This window comes from Salvelinus namaycush, chromosome 9 (assembly GCF_016432855.1).
Source record: "Salvelinus namaycush isolate Seneca chromosome 9, SaNama_1.0, whole genome shotgun sequence".
NCBI classification, from domain to species: Eukaryota; Metazoa; Chordata; class Actinopteri; order Salmoniformes; family Salmonidae; genus Salvelinus; species Salvelinus namaycush.
In genome coordinates, this window is record NC_052315.1 from 53,054,892 (window position 1) to 53,079,226 (window position 24,335).

Below are 24,335 nucleotides of genomic sequence, written 5' to 3' on the forward strand. Positions count from 1 at the left end.
CAGACAGACAGACAGACAGACAGACAGACAGACAGACAGACAGACAGACAGACAGACAGACAGACAGACAGACAGACACAGAACAGAACAGACAGAGTTGCAGCATTCAATGCTTCAGGTTTATTCAAAACAACAACACTTTTCACCCATATAAAATGATACAGAATATATACTGCATAACAAAAACATTACAAAGTGTTACAAAGCTTTTTCATTGATTTGGAATCTCCTCTTTATAGAACTTTTTTTAATTTATTTTTTAGGAAAAATCGAACATTTTTAAAAGGCACAGCCGGTACTATTTGAAAAGCACACTGCATATAATACAATTCAATGGAAACAATGTTTCACATTCTGTTATGAAGATCATAAAAAAGACAAAAAGAAATATCATTTTTACAAGATTAAAACAACCAAGCCCTGTGCTTGAAGAGGGAAGTTGGTAGCTGACATGTGGATCCTGTCTTACATGTTAAACATCGCTAAGCTATGCTTAACTAGCCTGGTCCTAGACCTGTTTGTGCTGTCTTGCCGTCTTCTTCGCTGTCACACCATTGTCAAGATGGAACAAACAGACCTAGAGACAGGCTAACCCTAACCATTGTCCACTTGGGACAGGGTCCTGCTGTGTAAGTGTACTTAATTATAACACGCCAGAGGTCTCACAGACCTCATGGTGTAATGGCTTTAACCAAGTGCTTTCAACGACGCAACTGGAACTTTAACCAACTTAAGTGCAATAAAAGTGAGGTCAACATGCCATGTAATGCAGAGTCAATCATGAGTATTTACACCGTAAAATAATTTTGCAGAGACTGAAGGCTAACGATGAAGATGCTGATAATACTACTACTTATAGAGGTGGATGATGTGGAGTTTTTGAGACCCCCCAAAATCAAAAGCAAGTTTGCCTGTAAATAAACAGAAGACTAATGATGAGTCCTTTGAGAAGAGATGCTTGATGATCAAAGTAGAACCAACAGGCTGGTTTGGGTTTTGAGAGTCTGAATCAGGACTTGTGATTGGCAGAGGACAGGAGCAGGGGGGAGGGGGACCCATCCAGGTTTGGCAGGGGGACCGGGAGGTGTCCATTCATTAGACTGGGAAACTGTGGAGAGAGAGAGCGGGGGGGGGGGAGGTTCAGCCAATGCTACTCGTGTCAGTATGCTGTACATCCCAAACTTTCTAAAACTAGTGCTTGGCAAACAGAAGTGTGGATGAAGAAAAAAGAGGCCTGTACACTGTATTTAATGCTGCCCTTGAGTGCTTTATCCCTTCCAACAAATTCACAATGTTTTCACTTCACAGAAGACTTTGCCAGGTCTCTCTGCCAATGCTCCTATCACGAGAGGAACTGTCGTGTTGTCACTGGTCCAGTTTCCCGGTTTCCTGTTGTTCTATGTACTGTGTGCCTCTTCCTTCCTTCCCTCCCTTCTCACTCCTTTCTGATCGTTTCTACCACCACAACAGGCTGTATAGAGGGAGAAGTGAGTGCATTGTACATAAAGAGGCCACTTAGGCTTGTGTGCGTGTGTTGATGGGAGCAGAGGGAGCTAGCTAGCAGCCTAGCTGCACAAATGAGGAGCAGGCCTACATTCCCAAACGGCACACTTCCCGACATAATGCACTACTTTTGGCCCATAGGGCTCTGTTCAAAAGTAGCATACTATATAGAGGATAGGGTTCCATTTTGGATCCGCCCCCTCAGAAACCTGTCCACACTGTTCAGTCTGCCTCGGCTCCCTTGGGCTCAAACAGGAAGTATTCACAGGATATCCTCTCCCTGTCTGCATTTGCAGAGTCCTGAAACTGGACACCTCCGGAACCGCTGGACGGAGGTATACTGACTTGAGAGACGAGAAAACTTCTCCTAAAGTAACACACCTCGCCAGGTCAGACTCTGTTACTGCAGTCAAACTCAGTCAGTAACAAAGACCGCTCATGTCGCCTCATCTTGTTGTCTACTTCACACACTAAGTACCCCATAATAGAACATCTTAAAACGACCTGGAATGTGGAATTACAGGTAAGTGTACTTGAGATCAAATGGATGAGGAGGGACGTGGAAAACGTTACGTGTTAATATTACCAGGGCAAGTCAAGGGTTTTGAGAAAGGGAGAGAAATGAAATGCTAACATTTATTCTGCCTGACACACATTTGCATACACTATGCTGTTGGATGGAGAATGTCAACAGATAGAGGAACAAGTCTTCAGGAGTAAACAAACAAGCTTCAGTAAACGAACAAACGGTCCATTCAGCACTTCTCTTTTCTTTCCCCTAACGTCTCCCTCCCTCGCTCCTTCTCTTGCTTACCTGGAACTGTTCAATGGCCTTGCAGCCGTGCCCGGGCTCAGAGTGGCTACGGGACACAGGCTGCTCTCTCTCCCTTCCTTTATCGCTCTCCCTCCTTACCCTCTCCCTCCTCCTCTCCCCTCTTTCCCTTCTCTTGCTTACCTGGAACAGAGATCCGTGTCCTTGGAGCCGTGCAGGGCTCAGAGGGGCTATGGGACAAAGACTGCTCTCTCCCTTCCTTTATCGCTCTCCCTCCTTACCCTCTCCCTCCTCTCCCCTCTTTCCCTTCTCTTGCTTACCTGGAACAGAGATCCGTGTCCTTGGAGCCGTGCAGGGCTCAGAGGGGCTATGGGACTAAGACTGCTCCAGAAGTGGATGCCTGATAACAGAGGGCTGTGAGCCAGCAGCAGGCCAGACGGAGTCTAGGGAGGGAGAAGGAAGAGGGGGAGGGGGGTGCAGAGATAGTAAAGAGTATGTGAGATTTGGATCAGTGGTAGTAACTGCAATGACAACTGTTTGAAATAAAAAAAACTTCACTTGAGGTATAATACATTTTGAAAGTAGTATTCACTTTTTTATAAGGTGACTCAATGTGAAAACATCCTGAAATTTAAAATGGTAATTTCTCTCAGCTTGGTGTTATTATGAACAGCAAAAACAAATGTCTGTGGTTTCTCCTTTTGATACAGGGGCGAGGTAGTGGGGAGAGGGGTGATTGTTGTGGATTAGGGTTTCACTCCTTAGGCATCACAGCCCTTCCTTGGAACGCTTGCAGAGGCTAGAGAGCACCATATGTTCGAATTAATTCACCTCCAGAGAGAGAAATAAGCCTGTTTTGTTGGGGGAGCAGAGCAGAGGGACCCTGCCTGGTCTGCCTGCCTTTTTCCTTCACTATTAATGGAATGATTGGAGCATATGGCATCAATTAGGGCCTCTTCCCCTCTTTCTCTGTCTTTCTCATTTTTCTCTCTCTCTCTCTTTCTCGCTCCCTCTCTCTCTAATGAGGACAGGCTTTGTGTAAATCTCGGGTTTTTCCCTCTGATCTCACTTTGCACCCCAATAAACTGTTGGTGTTGTTCAGCTCTGTTGTTGCTGTGTAGCAGGGTTCCCCAATTGGCGGCACGTGGGCCCGAATTTGGCCCGTGGTTGTTTTTATTTGTCCCCCAATTCTTCATTTAAATTTTTTTTAAATTAAATTTTCATTGTTGGACAAAAACAACTGTAAAAACACCAGGAAATAATCTCCAAGTGACATTAATTTAAGAAATCGGTTGCCAAGAATTCCCCACATAATAAAGAGACACGCGATTGTATACAAATGTTAGCAAGGTTTGAAATTATTACGTTTTAGTCAAACATTATATCTGTTTGGGCTTCAATTTGCAGCCTACAAATGATTTGTAATTGTTCTGGCCCACCCTCCAGCCGTTCATGAGAAAATTGGCCCGTGGCTGAGTCTAGTTGATGATCCCTGCTGTATAGGCTGTATCTCACTGTGTGCAGAAGTTTTCTGTTCTGGTGTAATGATGATGCAAATGTGGCCTAGCAGGGATACTGATAACTTTTTCACAAAAAAAAACCATTGTAAAAAAAAAATGCGTCTTTGTGGTGTGGATTTTCAATGCTGCTTGAGTTGGAATGCAACTTTTTAACAGAGAGTACGCTCAATAAAATTGTACTGAAGAGTGGCCCATGATCTTCCATGACCCATATCATCTATAAGTGTTTCCAGAGCCAGACTGTGGCCAGTGGCAGAGCCTTGCTACTTTAGCTGGGCTTTAGGGAGACTGATGACCTCAGGTCTGGATAAGATCCATGGCTCTTTCTCCTCTGTCTAAAAAAATATGTCCTCTCCTCGTCTCCTTTCCTTAATCTACACTGATTGGAAAAGACTGAAAACAATAATATTGGAAAGTCATTATTAGAACAAAAGGTGATCCCTAGAACCTATAAAGGGTTCTTCGGCTGTCCCCACAGGAAAATCCTTTGAAGAACCCTTTTTGGTTCCCGGTAGAACCCCTTTTGGGTTCTATGTAGAACCCTTTCCACAGAGGGTTCTACCTGGAACCCATGATGGTTATACCTGGAACCAAAAAGGATTATCCTATGGGAACAGCCAAAGAACCCTTTTGGAACTCTTTTTTTCTAATAGTGTAGGCTGGCTTCTACCTGGTCAGTTCTTTCAGTTATTTTTTGACAATTGAGAAAATATAATGCCCATCCCCCCACAGCCAGGCAGGCAACAGTACAGATGAGATGGAAACAGAAAATCACTGCAACACAATACGCTTTAGATAAAAGCTTCTGCCAAGTAGCCTATAATATGCTAAATAGCAGTAGAATTCACCTGTGCAGTGAAGAAGGCCGGGGTGAGGGACCCGGACGGCAGGGCGGGACTGTTAAGAGCTATGGAGCCAATGTCACTTCCTGTCAGGAGCAGGGAGTGGGCAGGGATCTCTAGGGCTTTGGGCTTCTTTGTTTTGGGTGGGAGTCCATGTTCCCTGTCTCCATGACTACTACCACTACCCCTACTACCACCACTGGTCCTCTTCTCCGGAGGCTGCAGGGCCCTCTCTCTCTCTCTGTGCCCAGAGGAGAGATTCAAGGGCTGGGCCCCCTGGTCAGAGTCCTCCCCCTCCTCCTCTTCAGCCTCTGGGCTCCAGCCTCCTCGCCCTGGTCCCGGCTGGGGGTTAGGACTGGGTGGGGAGGAGGACGGGGAGCGCCGGTGGTGATGGTGGTGGAGGGGGGAGGGTTTAGAAGGGCTGTGGATGCTGAAGGATTGTGATGAAGGCTTGATGAGGGAGGGTGATGGTGGAGTTCTCTCTGTGGTACCAGCCCCGAAGCGGATGACTCCGGACCGGGCTTCGTCCTGCTGTCTCTCCTGCCTCTCCCTCAAGGCTCTGAGCAGCTCCTCTGGAGGATGATGGAGGGAGCTGACGCTAAAGGAGGAGTAGAGACCAGAGCGGAGGTAGTCGTTACGACACGCAGCCTGCTGAGCCGCAGCAGCCGCCCCCAACGCTGCCCCCACGGCTCTCCTCTGCTGCTGTGCCTCCTCCTCTTCCTCCTCTACGTCTATGTCCTGGACGTCATCCTCATGGAGGGTCACCATGCCGGACGTCAAGCCCATCTCTACCGCCGCAGGGTCCATCTTCAGGATCTCCGGGAACGAGACAAACTTGTAGACAAACTTCTGTCCGATGACTTTCTTGATGATGTTCTGGAACAGAGAGGAGGGTGGGATTAGTGTGCAGGTTGAACCTTCAAATGAGCCCCTGATTTACCTCGCATTTTCTTCATACATCCTATTCCTTCGTTAATAATCAAAAGCTCTGTTACACATTTATACGCCGACAACAACCATACACATTTCAATTTCTGTTGTCAATGAATTACAGAACTCTGAATGTTCAGTGTCGACGGGGGCCATTTTGATTTCACCACATTTCTGTCATCGAAATATTCTAGCAAAGCCACCCAAAATGATTGCAAAATGGCCCGTACGTGTGTTTGAGAGACGCACCACTGTATATGGCTATGCTGTTGGTAAGGTGAGAAGAGGAAGTGGAACTATCTCCCGGTGGGGCTCTTTGGTTGAAAAAGAAGAACAACCAAGTGAGATTGTCCCCCCATGTGAGAGTGTTTAACACTGATGTGAATGGGCTCACTCAAGTAATGTTTTGAGAAAGGTCACATCGACCCCCCAAAAAAAAAATCATAGATACTTGTGTGTGCTTGAGTACACTGTTTGAAAGAAAGGTGCTACTTAGAACCAAACAAATAATCTGGATGAAAGAACCTCTCCAAAGAACCTTTTGAGAATCCTTTTTTAAAATAAGAATGCATTGTGATATGATTGTATTCTACCTTGCCATAGTAGTACATGAGCTCTCTGGTTAGTTTCTCATAGTTCATGTCGGTCGTGTTATGTACGTGTAGTACAGGTAGTGTCGGGGTAGTGTTATTATGTGTAAGTGTAGTGCGAGTGTATTGCACCTTGTCATAGTAGTATCTCAGGGCTCTGCTCAGCTTGTCGTAGTTCATATTAGTCTTGTTCTTGCGGAGCCCCCACAGCTTGGCCACCTCCTCTGACTTGAGCAGCTTGAACTCTCCGTCAGTGGACGTCCAGCAGATCAGGTGCTTGTGGCTCTGGTCCAGGAGAAGTTGCAGCAGGAACTGCCACAACGTGATGGCGCTGTCCATACCTACAGCAAGGGTTATAAGGGCCATGGTTAGAAGAACACACCCGACATCCTCAGTATGGGACTGCGACAACATCACCAACATCAACATCATCCAACATCAACAATTGTTGGCAAGTTCCAAGGACTGCTGCAACGTGATGGCACTGTTCACACCTAGAGGGACATGAACTGTCTGGCAGTGGGGACCTTTCTCAAACACAACTGACATCATCAACACGGGACCCGGGTTACGGTACTGTTCATGCGCGGCGGTAGCCTGGAGGTTAGATAAGCCGGCCAGCCACCGGAGAGTGACGGCCAGCCACTGTAAGGATTCTATGTATAAAATACAATTTTCTGTTGATTCTATAATGGATCAATAAGCATTTACTGTATTGTACACCTAAAGTATTACCACATATTTCTTTATGACTCAAACAAGATAGACCATAACCTGCTGTTTCCAATGGGAACAGTGGGCAGAGCCAAGCACGAGCTGGCGAGATCCTATTGGCGCATCATAACACGCGCCTGTATATTTCCGTTAGGGAACACCTCCTCTGTGAGGTCTGCGTGTGCAATAACTCAATTCGCCTGTGCACTCCTTCTAAACAACGCAATTTTTGGCAAAGGGTAAAGTCTACATAACTTAATCCACTCTGTTCATAACAGATTCTAGTTTTGGGAACAGAAAAGTGTATTGAGATCAGATGTTTCATCGATGAGAAAAATGTCCAGAACGCCGGCCAAAATCCATCTCGTTCCATCTTCTCCCACTGCCGGGCACTGGGCTTCCTCTCACCATAATTGGTAGTGAGTGTAAACGCCAAGCGGATGCTTCACATCTATAACTCTGGTGAAATACCTGGCTCATTGTTCTATCTGTGGTATTACATTGTAGTGGCCTGTACTGTGATATTTGTAATGTAAAGAAAAGCCATAGTGTGGAATATAACAGTACTGATTAGTGTGTAGTGTAAAGTAACAGACTAGCAGATGAGAGAAAGAAAAAGAAAAGCAGGAACAACAGCTCAAACCAGAAGTATGTGCGGTCCAACCTGGCTGAGGCTACAGGAAGTATGACGGGCCCAGAGAGAGAGAAAGAGAGAGAGACCAGGGTGGGTTTGTCGTTTAGTAAAGGAATGTGTATCCCTATGAGCCCCTGTCTGCCTGGTAGAACCGAGACTAGCACACAGACTAGTCTAATCAGAAGTAGTGCACTTCATAGGGAATTGGGTGCCTTTTTGGACATGACCCTGGGAAATTGTTCTCGTCTGTCTCTCTTTCAACAGCTGAGACAGGCAAACTCACTGATTGTTGTTGTGATGAGAAAAGTGAAATGTCAGTGACCCTGATCAATTAATGCCTTATCAACTACACACACACGTACTGTACACCACACACGTACACATACACATCCAGACACACGTACTGTACACCACACACGTACACATACACACCCAGACACACGTACGTACAAACAAACGTACATACACATGAACATAGTACACACACACACTTACTCACACACACATACATACACACACGTATACACACGTTCATAGTACATACAGTGCCTTCCGAAAGTATTCATGACATTTACTCCTGAGGTGCTGACTTGCTACACCCTCAACAACTACTGTGATTATTATTATTTGACCATGCTGGTCATTTATGAAGATTTGAACATCTTGGCCATGTTCTGTTATAATCTCCACCCGGCACAGCCAGAAGAGGACTGGCCACCCCTCATAGCCTGGTTCCTCTCTAAGTTTCTTCCTAGGTTTTGGCCTTTCTAGGGAGTTTTTCCTAGCCATCGTGCTTCTACACCTGCATTGCTTGCTGTTTGGGGTTTTAGGCTGGGTTTCTGTACAGCACTTTGAGATATCAGCTGATGTACGAAGGGCTATATAAATACATTTGATTTGATTTGATATTCATACCCTTGTTTTATTCCCAAAAAAATTGTGTACAGCCTAAATTAAAAATGGATTAAAGAGATTTTTTTGTCACCCGTCTACACACAATGCCCCATAATGTCAAACTGAAAACTGTTATTATAAATGTTTGAAAATGTATGAAAATTAAATACTGAATATCTAATTTCCTTAAGTATTCACTCCCCTGAGTCAATAATTTGTAAAAACACCTTTGGCAGCGATTACAGCTGTGAGTCTTTCTGGGTAGGTCTCTAAGAGCTGTGAACACCTGGATTGTACAATATTTGTCCATTATTATTTCCAAAATTCTTCAAGCTCTGTCAAATTGGTTGTTGATCATTGCTAGGCAACCGTTTTCAGGTCTTGCCATAGATTTACAAGCAGATTTAAGTTAAAACTGTAACTCGACCACTCAGGAACATTCACTGTCTTCTTGGTAAGCAACTCCAGTGTCGATTTGGCTTTGTGTTTTAGGTTTTTGTCCTGCTGAAAGGGGAATTCATCTCCCAATGTCTGGTGGAAAGCAGACTGAACCAGGATATCCTCTAGGATTTTTCCTGTGCTTAGCTCCATTCCGTTTCTTTTTTATCCTGAAAAACTCCCCAGTCCTTAACGATTTCAAGCATACCCATAACATGATGCAGCCACCACTGTGCTTGAAAATATGGAGAGTGGTACTCAGTAATGTGTTGTATTGGATTTGCCCCAAACATAACACTTTGTATTCAGGACAAAAAGTGAATTGCTTTGCCACATGTTTTGCAGTATTACTTTACAGGATGCATGTTTGGGAATATTTTTATTCTGTACAAGCTTCCTTCTTTTCACTCTGTCAATTAGGTTAGTATTGTAGAGTAACTACAATGTTGTTGATCGATCCTCAGTTTTCTTCTATCACTGCCATTAAACTCTGTAACTGTTTTAAAGTCAACATTGGCATCATGGTGAAACCCCTTAGCGGTTTCCTTCCTCTCCGGCAACTGTGTTAGGAAGGACGTCTGTATCTTTGTAGTGACTGGGTGTATCAATACACCATTCAAAGTGTAATGAACAACTTCACCATGCTCAAAGGGATATTCAATGTCTGCTTTTTTTTTTACCCATCTACCAATAGGTTCCCTTCTTTGCAAGGCATTGGAATACCTTGGTTGAATCTGTTTGAAATTCACTGCTTGACTGAGGGACCTTACAGATAATTGTACGTGTGTCGTACAGAGATGAGGCAGTCATTCAAAAATCATGTTAAACACTGTTATTGCACACAGATTGAGTCTATACAAAAGATTATGTGTCTTGTTATTCACATTTTTACTCCTGAACATATTTAGGTTTGCCATACAAAGGGTTTGAATACTAATTGACTCAAGACAGTTCAGATTTTAATTTTTAATTCATTTGTAAAAAAAAATATAGAAGAACATTACTCCACTTTGACATGATGGGGTATTGTGTGTTGGCCAGTTTCATTCATTTTGAATTCAGGCAGTAACACAACAAAATGTGGAAAAAGGTCAAGGGTTTTGAATGCTTTTTGAAGACACTGTACACACACACACACACACACACACACACACACACACACACACACACACACACACACACACACACACACACACACACACACACACACACACACACACACACACACACATACAGCCACACACACACCCCAACCTGGTCTCAAAGCATTTCGTATTATTCTGTACGTAAATCTGAGACACTCCATTTAGTAAATATGTTACGTTTCGTATGGTTACATAAGACAGATGGTTACTTAAGGCCAAAAACGAAAGTATGGTGGTTGGTCGGGGTGGATAGGTGGGCAATTAACGCGAATGTCTAGTGAGTTTGAATCTCATCACGGACAACTTTTGCATTTGAGCTAATTAGCAACTTTTTAATTACTTACTACTTTTTAGCTACTTAGCATGTTTCTCCAAACCCTAACCATTTTAGCTAACCCTTCACCTAACCCTAACCTTAACCCTTTTAGCTAACCATTCCCCTAACCTTAACCCTTTAACTTAACGCTTAAACTAAACCCTAACAACATGTTTTGCTAAATCGTAACATATCTTATGTTTTGCAAATTCGTAACATATTTTGCAAATTTGCAACATAATACGAATTGTAATTCGTAACATATCATACGAAATGGGTGATGGACATCCACAAATGAATACATACCATACGAAACACAACATATCATACTAAATGGCATTTCTCAGATTTACATACAGAGTAATATGAAATGCTCTGAGACCAGGTTGAAACCGTCCCCCACACACACCGTCAAAGCTGATTCAACATGTTTCTGGCACAATCGATCCCTAGTGTTTTCTATCTGCCATGTGAAACACACAAAACTGTCAAAGTCAGGACTTCCTCCTATTCTACTTTCAAGGGCATATGTATGGTAGGGAGTGGGGGATCCCGCACTATGAGGCGCATTTCCCCAATCCTCTTCCACTTCCGACTCTGCCTGGGTCATGAGATCAAGTCAAACTGTCCTCCCACTCCACCCCTGGGACATGTACTCTAACAACACATTACTGTTTGGTAGAGTGTTCTATGTTCAAGGTTATTTGAGTTGTACTTTCCACATCACCTCAGTACTCATTACAACACATCTGACATCTTTGTCATAAGAATCATGCTCTTGCTGGTTAGTCAGAGTTCTTGTGTACTAAATGAATCGTCTTTTATTTCACTTTTGACATGAATGACATTGACATGAATGACCCCCTCCCTTTCTTTCTCTGTCTTCCTCTCTCTCTCCCTCCGGTCTCCCAGTCTCTCTCTCCCCCCGTCTCTGATGCGACAATTGCGACAGCCAGCCCCTGTCCCTTCACCCTAGCCACCCACACAAAGCTGTGAGTTGTGAATATCCTTTGCCTCTTTTGCAGATGCTCAGAGTGTCGCCTACGATTGAAAAGTCACACTGCTGGTGCGCCGCCGTACAAAGCCATCCAGTGTTTGGGGAACGGAAACTCCTAATGTGATTAGGTGCTGTGTGCAGACATTACTTAGCCATGACTAAATCTGCTCTCTTCCTGTTCACATTCACAGTCCGTCGCTGGAAAATCCAACCAGACATCGCGAGCCAGCGCCGTAGTCTTTGCATAGACTCAGAAGGTGAAGCACAAGCTGCTGTATGTTCAGTTGAATCTAGGTAGCGCTGTTGTACCCCCTTTTTTTAATGATCTATTTATATGTCTGTCTGTCTGTCTCGTTCTCTTCCTTTAGAATAGACTATTAAAATATAATTCACAAGGGAGATAGGATTATACGGAGTAGAAATAAGCAGACTCTCCAAGACTGTCTATTTCTTTTTCGGCCTTACTGATTCATTTTCAAGATGTTCACTACCAGACAGATTCAAACCGGAAGCTCTTAGAAATGTGGTGTACTCCGTACCAGACAAACCAGAAACTTTTCCTCTGGCACATTGAGTTTACAGTTAAATAAATATGAATACACAGCAATGTGAATAAACAGCAACAATACGTACAAGTTTATGTCCGTCGAACTTTGGTTAGGCTACAAACAAACTATGTCATTCTCCTGCTCACACCAAATATAGGCTATCATCTACAATAACAGAGACCTAATACCTAATTCAACCACTCACATTCAAATATATGTCCCATTTTCTCTATCAAAGCCATCCATAAAAAAAAACATAATAACCTAATAATAAACGCAAATTCCTTGTTTTCACATTACCTGCGATATCTTGCTTGCCTTTCCTTCCCCTCCTTACAAAACTTTTATGATTAAATTGGTATGATCCCTTGTTTTTCCATGCTGACTGTCGTCTAGTTAGGCTACACAGCTCTGCTGGACTGAAATAAGATCCAGGCTTTTTTTTTTTTTTTTTTGCAGGAAGTTGGAGCAGGCAGACAGAGAGCCGGCCGACTTCCTCTCCCCTACGATTCCCCAGGCGGTTCACCGTCTGTGTAAACACGCTTTACTCTCCTCCTTTCTCTCTCTCTCTCTTTCTCTCTCTCTCTCTCTCTCTCTCTATCTCTCTCTATCTACCCGCCGATGGCCACAAGTAGCTTTCGATTATAACACACATGGCAATATTGTAACTCTCCAACTACTCTACATTTCAAGTGACGTCATGGCTAATTCTAAAGCGTATGAGTGTGCGAGAGAGAAAGTTACTGAGGCAAAATGGGATAGTCTGTAGTGAATAGATTGTTGAGTTAGGCCTTACTCTTTACTATTGACACTGATTTAAAAGTAACACCTTAACACAATGTCCGCTGCTCCATGTTGTGTGCGTAATGGTGCATAATTGTCAGGGCAGATACATTGATTTTGGAACTAGCTTAGACCAGAGTGGGTGCATTGGGCAAATGTCTAGTCATCCTCTGTGACAAACATCGTGACAGCAAGCCTATTGAAAACCATAGCCAACATTTGAAGAAATCATGGTTAATGGGGTTTGGAGTCAAAGCCTGATAACATATTCCCTGTAAGCCTGTTTTTTTCCCCCACAAACAGAAACCTATGTGCAGAAAAGGAATACCGGAAGATAACCCTCAACTATGATATGTTTATTTAGCAAGATCTTGACTGACAAAATAAATAGGTGGATATTAGAGACACCTACAAAACGAGAAAAATGCCTGCAATGCCCACAATTTCAACTGACCTGTTGATAAAATGACCATGGTGTTTTTTGTTATTACATGTAAGCTTCAGCCATTGGCAGTAGGCTACCACGGATCTATGGAAAATATACAGCACGCCAAACGTTTCTTTGAATCCAGTCAATTCCACCGCACCATGGAGAAAGGTAAACAATGAGGCGTGATTTGCTGTTGCCTTTTGCCCCATGAACCTTAACCTGGTACCTTGGATAGCGACGCTAGGGAATCATTTTACTACAGTAACGGAATCCTAAGTGACGCGCCTCGCTATGTTGTTCACATTCGGGACGAATGGCTGGCGAGTCCCCCTTCACCATCCAATGGCTGGGGTATGAGGCGCTCAAACGCTACACCAAGAACATGCCGGGCAACCGGGGCATGAAGGCGGTGAAAGACATTCGCTTCCTTGCGAGGAGGTGCAAGGCCAGGGGCTGTTGGACGGTGATGACACCACCCATCAAATATGTCCTCGAAGACAAGGACTTTATCAAAATTGGTAAATCAACTAAAAAACTTTATCAAATAATTTGTTGCGTATCAATTACAGTCGTTTGTCAGCGATAATGTCGCTATGTTTCCCCTGTCCAGACGCTGTCCTTGTTTGTTTCTTGTCGGTTATTCATTAAATATCCACTCCCTGTACTTGCTTCTCGTCTCCCAGCGTCTGTCCTCACAAGATTAAAGCTATCCGAGGAATAGAATGCAACAAATTCCACTGTCATCAGAGAATTAACCTATATGCAACCATCTTTCTGTCTCTCTGATTGTCTATGGAACCACTAAAGAGTTTGGCATATTAACTCGGACTGTCATTCCTGTCCACAAGCTCAAGTACAGTACTCTTTCCTTTTTCACTGAATATTTTATGATGACATTGGTGCATTGTTTGCTTACTATGTGGCCATGTGTTGTATTCCCATAGGGAGCTATAGGAGAATCTGGTGCGATCACACTCTGCAGGTTAGTGACCTAATATATAACATAGCTAAGGTACATGTATTGATATATAACTGGTCCAAGTTTTCCACTAAGAAAGCACATACCTCAAAAACCTGATTTCAATTCATGCAAATTATGTATTTTTGTAATTCTTGTATATTCCCTATGCACATATCCATTCTTATATATTCACTTTTATTTTCACTGGTCTGGTCTATACCATGGACAGAACATCAGTGATTTTAAACTTTCCCATTCCACTCTGGTGTTTATGTGTGGGCAACCCAGAGAGGACCATGATGTTGTTGGCTCTGAGGATTAATGTCCTTGCTAAAGGATACAGTGGAATCTCCCTGGAAACCCTGCATAGAATGATCCAGGCCTTCAATGGTAAACTCCTTAACCCTGACTTTCACCTCAGTCTGACCTCAGGGGTAGCCTACATTTCATTGGTTTTATTGGTTCTGTTGGTTCCATTTGTTATTTTGGTTCCATTAGTTCCATTGGTTCTATTGGTACTGTTTGTTTCATTAGTTATTTGGGTTCCATTGGTTCTATTGGTTTCATTAATTATTTTGGTTCCATTGGTTCCATTGATTCTATTGGTTCCATTGGTTCTATTAGTTATTTTGGTTCCATTGGTTCAATACATTGGTTCTATTAGTTATTTTGGTTCCATTGGTTCAATACATTGGTTCTATTAGTTATTTTGGTTCCATTGGTTTCATTGGCTCTATTGGTTCCATTGGTTCTATTGGTTCCATTGGTTCTGTTGGTTCCTTTAGTTATTTTGGTTCCACTGGTTCTGTTAGTTATTTTGGTTCCATTGCTTCCATTAAATGGGTCAGAGAAGGATCTTTGAATAAAACAAACTTTGTTGAGTGGGGTCTGTCTCTAACATCTCTGATTGTTTGTCCTCGTAGTGTCCTGCCTGTCCTTCGTCCCTGAGAAGGGGAAAGTTGGTGCCAGTGGAGATCTGCCCCCCCTCTCTCATTTGACTCTGGGAGAAGGCAAGATGTGGTCACCCAAGAGTAGATGAGCCAACGCCAAATACGTAAGCCACATCACTGTAAGATGGCGCCGAAGAAGAAGGCAGACTCTGACGAGCCCGATGCGAAGGATATACAGCTTCCTCGGGAACAGGCCCAGATCCCCGTTATCTGTGTGAACAAGAGGCAGAGAAAGAGGGGCCGAAGGGCGGGCTGCCTTCTGAGAATTTGTAGGCGATCAAATAAACCCCCACTTCTCTCCATTCTGCTAGCAAACGTGCAATCCTTGGAGAATAAAATCGCAGAGTTACGCGGAAGATTAAACTACCCACGGGACATTAAAAACTGTAACATCTTATGCTTCACAGAGTCGTGGCTGAACGACGACAATATCAACATACAGCTGGCTGGTTATACGATGTACCGACTGGATAGAACAGCGGCGCCTGGTAAGACAAGGGGCAGTGGTCTATGTATTTTTGTAAATAACAGCTGGTGAACGATATCTAAGGAAGTCTTGAGCTATTGCTTGCCTGAGGTAGAGTATCTCATGATAAGCTGTAGACCACACTACCTACCGAGAAAGTTTTCATCTGTATTCTTCGTAGCTGTGTTACATACCACCACAGTCAGAGGCTGGCACTAAGACAGCAATGAATGAGCCATATTCCACCATAAGCAACAACAAAAACACACTCACCCAGAGGCGGCGCTCCTAGTAGCCGGGGACATTAATGCAGGGAAACTTAAATCCGTTTTGCCAAATTTCTATCAGCATGTTAAATGCGCAACCAGAGGGAAAGAAACTCTAGACCACCTTTACTCCACAAACAGAGACGCATATAAAGCTCTCCCTCGCCCTCCATTTGGCAAATCTGACCATAATTCTATCCTCCTGATTCCTGCTTTCAAGAAAAAATGAAAACAGGAAGCACGCATAGTCACTTTAATAACTCTACCTACATGTACATATTACCTCAATTACCTCGGCACCGGTGCCCCCGCACATTGACATTGACTCTGTACAGGTACCCCCTGTATATAGCCCTGCTATTGTTATTTACTGCTGCTCTTTAATTATTTGTTATTTTTTTCTCTTACTTTTTTATTTGTTTGTATTTTCTTAAAACTGCATTGTTGGTTAGGGGCTTGTAAGTAAGCATTTCACTGTAAGGTCTACATCTGTTGTATTCGGCGCATGTGACAAATACAATTTGATCTGCTCCATTTATTAAAGTGGCCAGTGATTTCAAGTCTAATGTGCTAGTGATGACTATTTAACAGTCTGATGGCCCGGAGATAGAAGCTGTTTTTCGGTCTCTGTTTGGCTCTGTTCCATTTATTCCATTCCAGCCATTACAATGAGCCCGTCCTCCAATAGCTCCTCCCACCAGCCTCCTCTGTCTTTGATGCTCCCAAACATGGGTCTCCAACTCCGGCTTGGTTTGTTGATGGGATAATACACCAATGTTTGACTTGTCAATAGTACACAAGTGTGTCTTGTGTTGGATCAGTGTACTCTCTTCAAGTCAACTCTACCCATTCCCATGTTACTCTGTACAACATTCCCATTGTTTTTACAACATTCCCATGTTGCTCTGTATTGAGCTATGTGGTCCACTCACTGCTCCTTTCGTATGGCTCCACTCCTCTCTATCCCTCTTTATTCTTTGGATCGCCATTAGCTGATGCCTTATGACCACTAGGGGTCCACAAAAAATGCATTATAGTCATAACAGACATTACAAATTACATGACAAACAATGTATATTATATAGTTGTCACAATTGGCATTACAGAACAGGGGTAGTGACACAAGAGAAATCAAAGAAACACAAAACTGGCTGGCCATCGCCAGGCAGGCGGACATCATGGCTGCTATCACCCTGGAAGTGCTCAAGGGGACCTCTAAGGCCTTCGACAGCGGTGAGCAGGGAGGGTTAGGGTTAAATCTAGAGTTACGGGTTACAGTTAGCCCTGCTGAGATGCTAAATCGGACCAGTGAGTACAGTGAGTGAATACTACGGTTGAATATTTTCCATGTGTTTTACAAATGTTCCATCCCGAGAATAGATCACTCTCCTCCTGGGTAACCCAGAATTTCCTGCGAAAACCAGAAATGTCATTCCAAAGCATATTATTAGACCTATGTCTGGATTTGATTAGAGCTTTGATCGGACATTCAAGCCTGATGCTACCTGAGCCTGATGCATTAAATACATTTTATGAGCCCTACATTAAAGACATGTTATGAGCACAAGCCCAAAAAAGCACAAACTGTGACTGTGCCTTTATCCAATACATACTGTGTGTTATAATCTAGCCTTATAGGCTACTGCACATTACTCACGATAGAAAAACATAAAAGCCCATAGATTTAGCTAGCTCAATGCTCTCTTGGGTAAATAAATGAAACTAGCTCCAGTAGGCTAATCTTATCTTTTTGAGTGTGAACTGTATAACTGTAATGGTTTGTATTATACTGTATTATATGGACTGGAATTATGCACCTTGTTCAAACCCTGATAAAGCTGAGAGAACATGTGATTCTGGTGCAGCACATGCGGCCTACAAAGTTACAAGTTTAGGCTAGCAAATTAGATTTTAATTTGAAATAGGGCCTATTGGCCTACCTCCTTTCTCTCTCTATTGTTGCTCATTCCGTCCTCGCTTTCAACAGTTAAATGAAATACGTTTTGTTGTCCTTATCTTGATCATTCTAATGACATGAAATAATATATGACTAGAATTAGATGCAGACGGCTTTCACTTCTCTTCACGAAGATTGAATGGGTCTGAATAAATAACTGCCATAGCCTACCGCCATCACGCGTTCGCTCTTCTTTCAAACTACCCGTGAGTTCTGTTGGCTGCTGTATTTAACATTCAGAAAACAAGAGCTTGCGTCCCTTTTCGAATAATCTATTGGTATAAGAAATGCTAAAAAAAAAGAAGGTCCAGCAAGCTATTCTAGTCTAGCTTTTCCTGCATGGGACTCCAAGAGCTAAGGAGCATTTTTTTTTTTTTAAAGAGAGAGGCCAGCAGATCACAGGTGCGTGCGTATTGCGCAAGAGACAGAGACTGTAAGTTAGAAGCTTATTATGCATAATCCATCATTCATTAGCTAATTATAAGGCTAATACTGCATTGAATGTATTACCTGAAAGAGGTAGGCTAGGATATATATATATATACACGTTTTGAACAGGATTATCTATTTCGGATGCAATTTGAATGGAATTGATGGAGAGAGACTGCTCGCGCATGCTCTAATTTAAAGCAGCAATATTCAAGTGATACGCTGTTTTAAAACTCTGCAGCTGCAATTAAAACGATTATCTTTACAATAAAAAAATATGGTAACCACCGATAGCCAGATGGAGATGTGTAAATTAGACCCACATTCGGTTCTTATATTACTGTAGCATACGCTATGCTGCAGCAAATGTAACCCTACCTGTCACAAGAACAAAAAGTTACCATGATGAGATGATAGGTCTGCATGCATTGAGAACTGCGGTACATACCGAGATGGGCTGTCTGTCCCCACCATGAGCATTGATGATTGGTCATGCAGAGAGAAGGCTGTAGGGAAGCTAAATTTAGACATTTCATATAATTTAACAAGGGGCGCAACTTTCACTGGGGACATGTCCCCCCCACAATCTAAAATTGCCTTTTTGTCCCCCCCCAGTTTTATCATTGGATTGTGATACAAAACAGGCAACAGTTTGCTTTAGGACCATGCGGACGCCTCTGAGCAGTCGGGTAGGCTGTTTGGAGTGTTTATCCAACTGGATTTAAAAAAAAACTGCGTTTAACACGTCCATTTCATGTCATGCTGTTGATATAAATAATTTATTATAATTTATTGGTTTCTCACAGTTACTTACCCCGGGAAAAAGGAGCGGTTTTAGGTGGTAAATATCGGTAATCGGGTTTCCGCCATTCAACCCTAGTGCATACACTTTTAGACTACGAATCAATCAGAACCAAAGTTGGTCCACTTCCGTATAGCGTATGTTTCGGTAGTGTTGAGGGTGCCACTGTGGTATGAGCTGTGAAATCGTTGAGAGTCTGCTCTTGTGTGTCACCACTCCATTCCTTATTATCCCTACCTCGTTAGAAGTTCAAAACGTCAATAGAAAGTGTAGGCTCTGTTGATTAAATAATGCATGTTTCCATGTTCATTATAATGGGAGGATTTATATATCAGTCTAATCGAGGTGTAGACAATAGAACATCACAAATTTTGGTGGCTGCATGGGATTTGTTGGATATAATGTTGGGTGTTGTTTTGTTGCATCTAATAGCAGTGTCCGTGATAAGGTAATGCAAGGATTGTGGATTTGACAGCTCTAGTGCAGTTCCACCTCCGACACCGCCAAAACAACCGCTATGTGTATGTCGGTTAGCATGGATCTATAGAATCTAGCCCTTAGTGTGTGTAAGTAATCACTGCGGGACATAAACCCACAACTTTGGCATTTCTAACGCTCTTACCAACTGCCAACCACAACAGCCGATCTAAAACATCATGATAGAGACTGATGTTCTAATGCTATGCTAACTCAGTCCTCCATCATTCCAGATATCCACGCCCTGTGGCCCCATCCAGGACAGATAGAAGTGGCCAGGAGGTTCCGCACCCTACTGGACTCAGACCACCACCCCTCAGAGATCGCAGATGAGTGAATGGATTAGGTTGCTATACTACTGCAGACCCTCTGCTCCAACCTCTCCAATCTGTCTGTGTGTGTGTGTGTGTGCCTGTGTTTGTGTGTGTGTGTGTGTGTGTGTGTGTGTGTGTGTGTGTGTGTGTGTGTGTGTGTGTGTGTGTGTGTGTGTGTGTGTGTGTGTGTGTGTGTGTGTGTGTGTGTGTGTGTGTGTGTGTGTGTGTGTGTGCCTGTGTTTGTGTTTGTGTGTGTGCGTCCATGTGTGTGTCTTTTAGAGGAGTTGGAATAAAGTAGTCATTGGACAATAAAGTCATATTTTTCTTCGTCTTTCTCTATGCAGAGAGCCATCGGTTCTGGTGTCCAGGATGCCTACACTATACTCCTCAGGTGACTTAATATGGGGGTCAGAGTTCAACCAATACAAATAGAATGACTAGAATGGACATATCCCATTCTATTTCAATGTTTCAGTCTGTATTCTCTCCTTGCATCCCAGTATTCCCAGTACGGTATTGCCAACAACACAATAGACTTTGCCCAGAAAATGATCAATACAGAGATCAACAGTGCCACTCCCAACAGCGCCACTGCCAACAACGCCACTGCCACTGCCCTTCGCTGTGTGTGTTGTGTGTTGTGTGTTGTGCGTGTGTGTGTGTGTGAACTATTCACCAACTATTCCCCAAACCAAATTTGACAATTCTTACCTTCAGTGCTAGTTTTATCCTTAATGTCTGAATCAGATAGTGTTTGCAGAGAGAGGGGAGACCATCTCTGGAGGGAACTTCCTTCCTTTACCCAGTAAAGGTATCAAAGGATTCTGGTGGACCTAGTTCTGAGTTTTTCTGCGTTTTAGAACTAAGTGAGATGATAGAGGACATACAGTTGAAGTCGGAAGTTTACATACACTTAGGTTGGAGTCATAAGAACTCGTTTTTCAACCACTCTACAAACTTCTTGTTAACAAACTATAGTTTTGGCAAGTCGGTTAGGACATCTAGTTTGTGCATGACACAAGTAATTTTTCCAACAATTGTTTACAGACAGATTATTTCACTTATAATTCACTGTATCACAATTCTAGTGGGTCAGAAGTTTACATACACTAAGTTGACTGTGCCTTTAAACAGCTTGGAAAATTCCAGAAAATTATGTCATGGCTTTAGAAGCTTCTGATGGGCTAATTGACATCATTTGAGTCAATTGGAGGTGTAACTGTGGATGTATTTCAAGGCCGACCTTCAAACTCAGTGCCTCTTTGCTTGACATCATGGGAAAATCTAAAGAAATCAGCCAAGACCTCAGAAAAAAAATTGTAGACCTCCACAAGTCTGGTTCATCCTTGGGAGCAATTTCCAAACGCCTGAAGGTACCACGTTCATCTGTACCAACAATAGTACGCAAGTAAAAACGCCATGGGACCACGCAGCCGTCATACCGCTCAGGAAGGAGACGCGTTCTGTCTCCTAGAGATGAACGTACTTTGGTGCGAAAAGTGCAAATCAATCCCAGAACAACAGCAAAGGACCTTGTGAAGATGCTGGAGGAAACAGGTACAAAAGTATCTATATCCACAATAAAACGAGTCCTATATCAACATAACCTGAAAGACCGCTAAGCAAGGAAGCCACTGCTCCAAAACCGCCATAAAAAAGCCAGACTACGGTTTGCAACTGCACATGGGGACAAAGATCGTACATTTTGGAGAATTGTCCTCTGGTCTGATGAAATACAAATAGAATTGTTTGGCCGTAATGATCATCGTTATATTTGGAGGAAAAAGGGGGAGGCTTGCAAGCCGAAGAACACCATCCCAACCGTGAAGCACGGGGGTGGCCACACCATGTTGTGGGGGTGCTTTGCTGCAGGGGGGACTGGTGCACTTCACAAAATAGATGGCATCATGAGGAGGGATTTTTTTTTGTTGATATATTGAAACACTGAAAAAGCGTGTGAGAGCAAGGAGGCCTACAAATCTGACTCAGTTACACCAGCTCTGTCAGGAGGAATGGGCCAAATTTCACCCAACTTCTTGTGGGAAGCTTGTGGAAGGCTACCCGAAACGTTTGACCCAAGTTAAACAATTTAAAGGCAATGCTACCAAATACTAATTGAGTGTATATAAACTTCTGACCCACTGGGAATGTGATGAAAGAAATAAAAGCTGAAAAAAATCATTCTCTCTACTATTATTCTGACATTTCACATTCTTAAAATAAAGTGGTGATCCTAACTGACCTAAGACAGGGAATTTTTACAAGGATTAAATGTCAGGAATTGTGAAACTGAGTTTAAATGTATTTGGCTAAGGTGTATGTAAACTTCCAACCTTAACTGTACCTCTATATTTATGTGTTGAAATATTGGGGAACAGATTCCCTAAATTAAAATCACTTTGAGCTCATTTTCTGGTGATTTTACAGTCTTTTATGTCCAATAACATTATTATTATTTTTTTTACTTTTGGGGGGGGGGGGGGGGGGGGGGAAATAAAATCACCTGCTAGCCGCTTATTGGGGAACCCTGCTGTAGCATGTGCTATGACAATATGTTACCATGTGTTGCTAATAGCAACAATGGGTTGGACATCTGCAGAGGCTAACCTCTCTCTACTCCTCTTCCCATGTCCTCCTCTCTTCTCGTCCTCCCCTCCCTCCTTCCTCTCCTTCCCTCTCCTATCTGGGCCACAGTGAAGGGACAGACTGACCCTCCCTCCATCCCTATTTGTGAGCTGTATCCCAGTGGAGACTTCCCAAAAGGAGAGGAGTTTGAATATCCCCCATCTAAAGACGGGTATGTCACCTCTACCAAGTGCATTGGCCTTATGCAGTGTGGTGGCCATAGATCTTATCGAGGCCTCTGTGGCTTACAGTCCATCATACTTCATACTCTAAAGTGGTGATCCTAACATGCCTAAAACAGGGAATTTTTACAGGGATTAAATGTCAGGAATTGTGAAAAACTGAGTTTAAATGTATTTGGCTAAGGTGTATGTAAACTGCTGACTTCAATTGTAGTATATGCCTTTCTTTTTAACCACACAGCTACCAAAGTTAAGATTAATACAGTTAGCTTCAAAAGTATTAGGACAGTGACACATGTTTTGTTGTTTTGGCTCAGTACTCCAGCACTTTTGATTTGAAATGATATTATCACGTTTTAGGGAAGACCCAGATGCAGTAACAAATGTTTACTACTAGAACAGGTCAAGGGCAGGCAGAGGTTGGTAATCCAGAGCAGAGTCCAAGCGGTAGAGAATGGCAGGCAGTCTCAGCGTCAGAGTAGGCAGATGTCAATAATCCAGTGTGATGTGACAAGGTACAGGACAGCAGGCAGGCTCAGGGTCAGAGAAGACAGAATGCTCAAAACCGGGAAACCAGTAACAGACATGCGCAATGGGAAAACTGCTGGTAGGCTTGACAAACAAAACAAACTGGCAACAGACAAACAGAGAACACAGGTATAAATACACTGGGGAAGATGGGCGACACCTGGAGGGGGTGGAGACAAGCACAAAGACAGGTGAAACAAATCAGGGTGTGACATACAAGCAGCAAAAATAAGGAAATATTTTCATTGGTTCTAGTCTGGGGTGGAGCATGTCTGCACAAGGTTTCAATTAATTGTTGAATAGTTTTCCCGCCACGAGCTGTGAGTATCAAATTGATCACTCAATCAAAACCAAAACGTTATCTGCTTTTGATCATGAGTAGTATTATGGTCATGTAAATAGTGAGCAGCAAACAACTGGAAGCTAATGAGGCTCATACTGATGTTTACGTAGTTGAAGCTTAGTCTGAATTGGGAAACATTGATCCAGTTACTTTGAAAATGTCCTAGGCTTACTTCTACTGTCAGTGGATATTCTCAGTATGTAACTTTACAGTGATTCTGACAACAGCAGTAGCGGAATTCATACAAACAGAAAAAATATATTTTTTTGTTCTCTATTTTGGTATATTTCTGTGCGTTGACCATTAATACAAAATTAAATAAGAATTGTATTACATTTTATCCTGTATAATAACTTGTATAATACTCTTCCGGATGATACTCATCCAATCAGAAAAAAACATCTTAATGTGAATGATGTGTTATTCTGTGATGAATGGTCCGTAACCCGTCCCTCTACCTCTCCCTACAGTTCTTGCTATGGAACTGCTAGCTGCCTGCCAGGGCATCGAGTTCTTCCACCCCCTGCTTACCACAACACCATTGGAGAAGGTCTATGACCTTGTACCGCAGTGTAACCAAAGTAAGTCAAACAGATCGGGCCAGTGTGTACACACTGTAACACACATCTCAGTCCCCTGAAATTATTGAGCACATTGGTTAATATTTATCCAATGTCCCTCTTCTTCCTGTGACCCCTCTTCTCATCATTCTCTGCCTCCTACTCCCTTGATTCGCTCCCCCTTTCTGCGTCCCCCTCTTCTCATACACCCTCTGTCTCCCACATCGTCTCCTCACCCTCTATGTCTCTCCCCTCTTCTCAGGCCCTGGATCAAGTATAGGTTCATGTCACCAGACATTGATGCTGTCCATCATCTTCTTCTAGACCAGAAGGCAAGTGTGTGGTCATTATAGATGTCACTCTGAGCCTATATTTATTCAATAAATATAAATACGGTCATTTTGCAAAACGCTTTTAAC

The 24,335-nt window shown here is 43.0% G+C and overlaps 2 protein-coding genes across 11 annotated transcripts; one reads left to right on the forward strand and one right to left on the reverse strand.

Moving 5' to 3' along the window:
• Window positions 1-94: 94 nt before the first annotated feature.
• Window positions 95-12,420, reverse strand: LOC120054184 (ETS domain-containing protein Elk-3-like). Its single transcript, XM_039001635.1, has 5 exons — window positions 12,144-12,420; window positions 6,290-6,498; window positions 4,644-5,513; window positions 2,596-2,718; window positions 95-1,108 (listed from the first exon to the last, which is right to left on the reverse strand). Exons 2-5 carry the CDS (start codon window positions 6,494-6,496, stop codon window positions 1,010-1,012), a joined length of 1,299 nt encoding a protein of 432 aa, XP_038857563.1. The 5' UTR covers window positions 6,497-6,498; window positions 12,144-12,420; the 3' UTR covers window positions 95-1,009.
• On the forward strand, window positions 11,046-24,253 carry LOC120054185 (histidine ammonia-lyase-like). Of its 10 annotated transcripts, none has more exons than XR_005477577.1 (13): window positions 11,046-11,082; window positions 11,211-11,290; window positions 11,487-11,552; window positions 12,303-13,574; window positions 13,864-13,909; window positions 14,001-14,038; window positions 14,247-14,407; window positions 14,941-15,071; window positions 19,598-19,710; window positions 20,023-20,069; window positions 22,373-22,475; window positions 23,827-23,937; window positions 24,179-24,253. XR_005477577.1 is itself a non-coding variant. In XM_039001636.1 (3 exons), exons 1-3 carry the CDS (start codon window positions 13,370-13,372, stop codon window positions 15,013-15,015), a joined length of 318 nt encoding a protein of 105 aa, XP_038857564.1. In that variant the 5' UTR covers window positions 12,566-13,369; the 3' UTR covers window positions 15,016-15,188. The 10 variants fall into 10 exon arrangements, 1 of the variants encoding a protein (XP_038857564.1); XR_005477575.1 differs by having other exon boundaries at window positions 14,306-14,407; XR_005477576.1 differs by lacking the exon at window positions 14,247-14,407.
• Window positions 24,254-24,335: the final 82 nt, after the last annotated feature.

Bases quoted from the DNA above. Each gene is read 5' to 3' on its own strand.
- LOC120054185 (XM_039001636.1), top strand. From the start codon at position 13,370: ATGGCTGGCGAGTCCCCCTTCACCATCCAATGGCTGGGGTATGAGGCG. The intron at 13,575-14,000 runs GTAAATCAACTA...GTATTCCCATAG, and splicing joins CAAGGACTTTATCAAAATTG to GGAGCTATAGGAGAATCTGG. The intron at 14,039-14,940 runs GTTAGTGACCTA...TTGTCCTCGTAG, and splicing joins GGTGCGATCACACTCTGCAG to TGTCCTGCCTGTCCTTCGTC.
- LOC120054184 (XM_039001635.1), bottom strand. From the start codon at position 6,496: ATGGACAGCGCCATCACGTTGTGGCAGTTCCTGCTGCAACTTCTCCTG. The intron at 5,514-6,289 runs GTGCAATACACT...TCTCTGTTCCAG, and splicing joins TGAGATACTACTATGACAAG to AACATCATCAAGAAAGTCAT. The intron at 2,719-4,643 runs GTGAATTCTACT...CTCCCTCCCTAG, and splicing joins CGGCCTTCTTCACTGCACAG to ACTCCGTCTGGCCTGCTGCT.